Source organism: Sardina pilchardus, chromosome 7 (assembly GCF_963854185.1).
Source record: "Sardina pilchardus chromosome 7, fSarPil1.1, whole genome shotgun sequence".
NCBI classification, from domain to species: domain Eukaryota; kingdom Metazoa; phylum Chordata; class Actinopteri; order Clupeiformes; family Clupeidae; genus Sardina; species Sardina pilchardus.
In genome coordinates this window covers 33,232,337-33,239,836 of record NC_085000.1, presented here as the reverse complement: position 1 = coordinate 33,239,836, position 7,500 = coordinate 33,232,337, and the positions used below count along the sequence as shown (strand labels likewise).

At 41.4% G+C, this 7,500-nt stretch overlaps 2 protein-coding genes across 2 annotated transcripts in view; both read right to left on the bottom strand.

Annotated features, from left to right (window-relative positions):
* Window positions 1-5,704, bottom strand: part of LOC134088000 (NACHT, LRR and PYD domains-containing protein 12-like) — an 11,208-nt gene extending 5,504 nt beyond the window's left edge. The window contains exons 1-7 of the mRNA XM_062541889.1: window positions 5,657-5,704; window positions 4,834-4,947; window positions 3,767-3,865; window positions 3,605-3,659; window positions 3,092-3,296; window positions 808-2,602; window positions 9-182 (exon numbers count right to left, since the gene is read on the bottom strand). Coding sequence (XP_062397873.1) covers window positions 9-182; window positions 808-2,602; window positions 3,092-3,296; window positions 3,605-3,659; window positions 3,767-3,865; window positions 4,834-4,901 — 2,396 coding nt within the window. The 5' untranslated portion in view covers window positions 4,902-4,947; window positions 5,657-5,704. The remainder of the gene's footprint in view (window positions 1-8; window positions 183-807; window positions 2,603-3,091; window positions 3,297-3,604; window positions 3,660-3,766; window positions 3,866-4,833; window positions 4,948-5,656) is intronic.
* The window catches only part of LOC134087997 (NACHT, LRR and PYD domains-containing protein 12-like), a 158,579-nt gene that overhangs the window by 87,351 nt on the left and 63,728 nt on the right, over window positions 1-7,500 (bottom strand). The gene's annotated exons all lie outside the window — the stretch shown is intronic.

Sequence of the window (7,500 nt, the reverse complement as noted above, 5' to 3'; positions counted from 1 at the left end):
AGACTTACTGCAGTGTCTCCAGTCTACAGTTTGGATGCTCCAGACCAGTAGAAAGCAGCTCCACTCCTGAATCTCCCACATTATTGATACTCAGGTTCAGCTGTCTCAGACTGGAAGAGTTTGATGTGAGAGCTGAAGATAAAGCTGCACAGCTCTTCACTGTGAGGTAACAAGCCTGAAGCCTGTAGACACACACACACATTAACATTAAGGCATAGAGATGAGAATCACTCTTATAAAGAAACACACACAAACACTACTTTTCTCTCTCACATTCACACACACACACACACACACACACACACACACACACACACACACACACACACACACACACACACACACACGCACACACACACACACACGCACATCTTGTGTACATCTTGTGTACAACACTGTAGCCTGTAGACACACACACATTAACATTAAGGCATAGAGATGAGAATCACTCTTTTAAAGCACAGACAGCACAATGTATGGAAGAACGAACACACACACACACACACACACACACACACACCCTAACACTCTTTGTCTCTCTCACATTCTCACACACACCCACACAAAGTGTACATCACACACACAGACAACACAGTGTACGAATAAAGAGACACACACACACACACACACACACACACACACACACACAAATATCTGTACAAGTTGCTGTATTAATGACAGCTGATGCATGCTGAATCCCCCTATATTACTTACAGTCATAGTAACTGTGACCATGAACTACAAATCCATAACATTATATAACACAATCTCAATTAACGTATTTAGTCATTAGAGTCCAATACTCACTTGACTCTTTTAGATGCTTTGATCACTGGCAGCATCCTCAGCAGACCTGCATCTGATCTGGCAGGTGAACCAGGTCTCCCATAATCCTGCAGGTTAAACTCCTCCAGTTCCTGGTCTGACATCAGCAGCACAAAAGCCAGAGCTGACAGCTGGGAAAGAGAGGGATTCTTTTTGGATGTGTTGTCCTTCCTCAAGTAGCCCTGGACCTCCTCCACCAGAGAGTGGTCATTCAGTTCACTCAGACAGTGGAACAGGTTGATGCAACTCTCTGGGGTGGTGGTTTCTCTGATCTTCTCCTTGATGTACTTGACTGTTTCCTCTGTGTGTAATGAGCTGCTTCCTGACCTTGGCTGCAGGTCTTGTAAGTATTTCTGATTGGACTCCAATGAGAGGCCCAGAAGAAACCTCAGGAAAAGATCCAGGTGTCCATGCTCACTGTTTAATGCCAGATCCACTGCAGTCTTGTATATCTCATTGAGTTTTTCATCCTTTGTCTTCAGAAAAGAAAAAACACCTCTTGGCTGTTGATCCAGTATATTGACTCCTCTGTTCTGGAATGTGAGGAACACATATAGAGCTGCTAGAAACTCCTGAATGCTCAGATGAACAAAGCAGAACACTTTCCCCTGGTACAGCCCAGCCTCCTCTCTGAAGATCTGAGTGCACACTCCTGAGTACACTGATGCTTCTGTGACATCTATTCCACACTCTCTCAGGTCCTCATCATAGAAGATCAGATTGCCCTTCTCCAGCTGTTGAAAAGCCAGTTTCCCCAGTGACAGAATGGTCTTCTGGTTCCACATGTTTTCATACTTCTGACTCCTATGTTTAGACTGTATGATCAGGAAGTGTGTGTACATTTGAGTCAAAGAGTTTGGAATCTCTCCACTCTCTGCTTCAGTCATGATGCTCTCCAGAACAGTGGCTGCCATCCAACAGAAGACTGGAATGTGGCACATGATGTAGAGGCTCCGGGATGACTTCAGGTGTGTGATGATTCTGTTTGCCAGTTTCTCTTCTGTGATTTTCTTCATGAAGTACTCCTCCTTCTGTGGGTCACTGAAACCCCGGACTTCTGTTACCTGATTCACACACTCTGGAGGAATTTGATTGGCTGCAGCTGGTCGGGAGGTGATCCAAACAAGAGCAGAGGGAAGCAGATTCCCCTGGATCAGGTTTGTGAGAAGGACATCCACAGAGGCAGATTCTGTTATGCTGTAGATGCATTCATTCTGCTGGAAATCCAGAGGAAGTCTGCTTTCGTCCAGACCATCAAAGATAAAGGCAATGTTGTATCGGTCCTTGTTGGAGAAGGCAAAGTCTTTTGTTTCAGTGAAGAAATGATGAATGAAGTCCAAAAGGGTGAAGTTTTTGTCTTTCATCAGATTCAACTCCCGAAAAGGAAGAGGAAATATGAAATGGATATTTTGATTTGCTTTGTCTTCAGTCCAGTCCAGAATGAACTTCTGCACAGAGACTGTTTTTCCAATGCCAGCCACTCCCTTTGTAAGCACAGTTCTGATGGGTTTGTCCTGTCCAGGTAAGGGCTTGAAGATGTCCGTATATTTGATTGCTTTTTCCTCCTTTGTTACTTGTCTCTTGGATACCATCTCAATCTGTCTGACTTCATGTTCAGTATTCACCTCTACACTTTCCCCTTCTGTGATGTAGAGCTCTGTGTAGATCTTCTCCAGAAAAATAGACTTTCCCTGCTTTGGGATGCCTTCACATACACTCTGACACTTCCTTGCTAGCCTATATTTGAGCTCTTGTTGACATCTAGGAAGCAGTCCATCTGGATATAAAGACACATAATTCAATCAGATGTATTACAGAAGTGTGTGAAGTGAGCCATTTGCAGTAGCACTTGTAGCCTTTATCAGAACATGTTGCGACAGATTACATCCTTTCAGTAGTCATGGCAGTTTGTGCCTAATGATCATTTGGTAACTTTCATCTAGAGAACTCACATAAGAATCTTATGAAGACATCAGAAATGATAGTTACAAATAAAATGACAGGTAATATGACAATATATGTTACAAATTCAATCACTCAAGGGTTCCATTGATGTTGTTAAATGCGCTATATAAATAAAATGACTTGACTTGACTTGACTTGACTTTTAATCACTTCACTCAGAATATAAATAAATAAACCCAGTTATGTTTGGTACTGATTGGATTAGATATCACTGGAGTAATTAGCTGAGTATGACTTCTGCCAGATTCTTAAATGTTTTTTTAAATTGTGAAACACAATAATTAATGAACAAATGACTCACATTTCTCCAGCTGCTGAGCGAGGATCTCCTGACTCATGTTCCTCAGGATGTGCACTGCAATCTTCAGAGCTCCATCTCTGGCATCTCTCTGGTCCTCCTCATCCTCATCTTCATCACAAGGGGATTCTGGGTAATCATGACCCAGGAGCTTCTTGAATCTCTTCAGTTCCATCTTCATGAAGGTCATGACTTTTTCCTCAAGCTTCTATTTCCCGAAAACAAGTCATTCCATCAGTAATGAAATAAACATGAAGATTTGATCAGCAAATATTCTCTATTTGCTAGTCCACAAACATTCTCTATTTCTTCAGTGATTTCCAATTTATTACAATAAACCATATCAAGACCTGTGTAAAATAACCATAGAATAATGTTTTTCATGATAATTTAGTTTTCTATTTAGTGGATGAATATTTAACACACACACACACACACACACACACACACACACACACACACACACACACACACACACACACACACACACACACACACACACACACACACACACACCTTGAATAATGCTTTGCTGAGGGTCGGGTGAATTGTTTGTTCTTCCTGTTGAATGCTGAAGGAAATATAAGGGCAGCAGCTATCAGTCAACAGTGTAAGGAATATGTATTTATGGTTTGCAATATTGCCACAAATATTATGTTCATTAGGAAGGATTCTTACCTGGGAACAGGATCACTGTCTCTCTCTCTGAAGCTGGGACCCTCACCCTTGGAGTCGTCACTCTTCATGGACACACAGCTGGGTGCAGGGGAGTCTGGCCTAAGTGAGTAAACACATCATAAAGCAGTAAATCAATAAAATCAGTCATTTTAATACGTATTCATGTTTGTATGTGTATGATGATGCACTTTTATACAACCAAATGTGTTTTATTTATTCTGGTTTTACTTTAAGATAGGTCCCTGCCACTTACGTATTAAAGCAATGATTTCTTACAGCACTGCCCAGATCACAATCATGCGTTACATTCACCCAGAGCCATATACTGTAGATGTATATGGCTCTGCATTCACCAATCTGCAGTGGAACAATTCAAACGTACCCAAAGAAATGACACTACCGGAACACGAAGCAAGGCGCTGCCTTCAGAAACAGTTGTTATGACCTCTAAAAGACTTGCTTGTTTTTCATTTCTTATATACTGTATATACTGTATTACTCATTTATTCACTTATTTTCAATTACTTTCTTAAATAACAAACATATTTTTGCTGGTGAAATGTGGAGTTTAAATTCCAACTGTCCAATTTTAACCAACAAAACCAGGTTCACAAAAATTCTGGCCTTTCACTAGCCTGCTCATGAAAATTTGTGAATTTTACAAGATACCATCACTTCATGGACTATACAAATATACTGTCTATGAGCCACACATCATAGATCTTTTTTATTCACATTCTAAGTGTCCCAACCTTTTCAGAATTCGGGTTGTACAAGTATGTCTCAACATTAGATGACAGAGAGTCACAAGCTCCGGAATTCTAGCCTAGAAATCTAGGCGCACCCTAGCAGCAGAAAATGGAATTCAAGCAACTCTGCATTGGCTTGCGAGCTGGAAAAATCTAACTTCTATCGGGCTACAAGAATTCATATCATTCATATAGAGTCTGTGGGCGGGCTTAACAGGCTCAACAAGCTCATCAGGCTAGCGGAAGGCGGTCAGGCTACAGGAATTCATAGCTGCGCAGACATTCTAATCTTTCTTTCCAGATGGAGACCATTCTTACCTGGCTTCAGGATGACTGCCTCCCTCTCTGAAGCTGGGACCCTCACCCTTGGAGTGGTCACTCTTCATGGACACACAGCTGGGTGCAGGGGAGTGTGTCCTCTCATCCACTGGCCTTCAGCAAAGTAAACACATCATACAGCAGAAACTCATTAACTGCAGGGTTCCAATAGAGTATGTGATGTGATGAGCTGAGTACATCTGATGTGGTGATTAGGGGCAGTTATTCAACTCCACAGTGAACCATGAACCATCCACGTGAGTCTCCATGAGCATATTAGGGGCTGTTGTCTAGGGCTACTTGAATATTTTTTAAACTAGCCTACATGTCATGTCTCTGTCTGTGTTATTGTTATGGGTTAGATCATGATTGTACAACTGGTTTGGGGGCATCAAAGTAGAGCCTGAATCCTTTGCTTTAGAAGTTTGACACTTCTACCCAGCTGCTCACAATTCACGTTACCAATCGGCTGAAAACTTTCTACTCAGAAAATGTAATTGGACCTATATCAAAATAAAAGTCCTACCACATTTTCAGTGCATGCATTATGTCTTGCAGTAGAGGGGTATAAAACAATACAGGATACTAAAGTATACTAACAAGCTGGAGTACAAATAATGATATTTATTCATTCCAGTTTACTTACTTTAGCATTAAATCATATCCATAACCATGATGTGGGAATAACATCTTCCCTCTCTGAAAGCACAACCCCCCACCACCCCACGTGCACACCTTCTTCCTCCGTAAATTCTAAAACCACCAGCCGCCACCGCTGCAGAGACATTACAATCTTTCTTTCCAGATGGAGACCTGTTCTTACCTGGCTTCAGGATGACTGCCTCCCTCTCTGAAGCTGGGACCCTCACCCTTGGAGTGGTCACTCTTCATGGACACACAGCTGGGTGCAGGGGAGTGTGTCCTCTCATCCACTGGCCTTCAGCAAAGTAAACACATCATACAGCAGAAACTCATTAACTGCAGGGTTCCAATAGAGTATGTGATGTGATGAACTGAGTACATCTGATGTGGTGATTAGGGGCAGTTATTCAACTCCACAGTGAACCATGTGCTGTTCTGTGATCATAGTTCAGCTTGCTATCATTTGTTTCAATATTTAAACTGTTATACATGCCAGCACATACTATCATGTGTTTTCATTCTGCACCCAACTTGAGCTTTTGGAGTCTTGTATTGGCAAGAACTGAATATTGTCTCTCTCTCTCACACACACACACACACACACACACACACACACACACACACACACACATTTCTCACTTGATAATTGTTGAATAAGACAGAAGACAGAAGAAATACTACCAGCTTTCTAGTTCTGAATGAATGTAATGCTATGTCAAACAATTCAATTCAATTCAATCAACTGCAGAGTGATAATGAGTGGTGAAGTGGGGTTGTGGATATCCAAGATCTCACTCATGTAATGCCCCTTTCTCTGATCACAGAGGAATTAAACATCCAACCGCTCCTAACTGTTGTACAGTCTCATTTAAACAGACCAGCCTACAATACCCCACATTAGCTGGTAGGAAGCCACATGCTCAGGATTCCATATCCAGATATTTTAAGGACTATAGTCTCTCTTTCCAGGTGGAGACCTGTCTTACTTGACATCAGGGATCAGGTTCATAATGTATCATGTAGAATCCCAGTGAGAACAGAGCTCACCTTGAATGTCCATGGCCACCAGCAGAGGCTCCATGCTGACTCATATTGGAGGCAGAGCTGCAGTCACTTCCTCATCAGCACCATGAAGAACAGAATATTGGAGAACTACAAAAAGAGAAAAACAAAACATGTGAAGTAGCCTACAGTACAATGGCAGTGAACTGAGTAGCTTTTAACACAGTTTCAGATTGACTTTAAAGCAGTGCTTCTCAAACTTTTCAAGACCAAAGACCATATAACCAATAAAGATCACTCCTACATAACCTGAAAAAAACAATACTTCAACATAGAGTTTAATTTGATTGTTGTTTTTGCCCAAGTTATGTAAGTAAGCTTTATTCGATAATGCTGCTCATTTTTTAACATAAAATACAAGTGCACACTGGCGTAGATATCAAATATTGCACCAGATTATATAATAGCTGCTGTTACTTCTTGTTTACTGGGCATGCTGGCAGCAGGCTGTTTGATGCAGTTATAATGGTTCTTAAATGTTGTTTATTTAAAAATATTAGGCAAGGCAAGTAAAGGCAGTTTTATTTGTATCGTGCATGTCTTACACCAAGGCATTTCAATGAGCTTTACAGAAGGCTGAGAAAACAGAACAGTTGAAGAAAATGCAGCTAAAAATATTTCTGTTCTCTGTTCTGTTCTCATTCTACGGATGCTTCATTGAATCCATGATCCTCAATATCACCGCCTGGTTTGGGACACTGTCCAACATCAGCACACACAACAGAAGCACTAAGCAAAGAGCAGCACAAATCACCATGGAGTCACTCACACTCTTCACAGCCAGTATTGCTGTCAGGCCTCTGATACATATCCCTCCCATTCAGGACTAACAGCTCTGTTCAGCTTTGGGCTTGACAAATGGCTGAACCCCATTTGGACTATTATTTATTACATCCAATACAGTTGTAGCCTACTATTTATTTACTACTTAGCTAGCTTTTTATCCAGCATGTGTAATGTGGC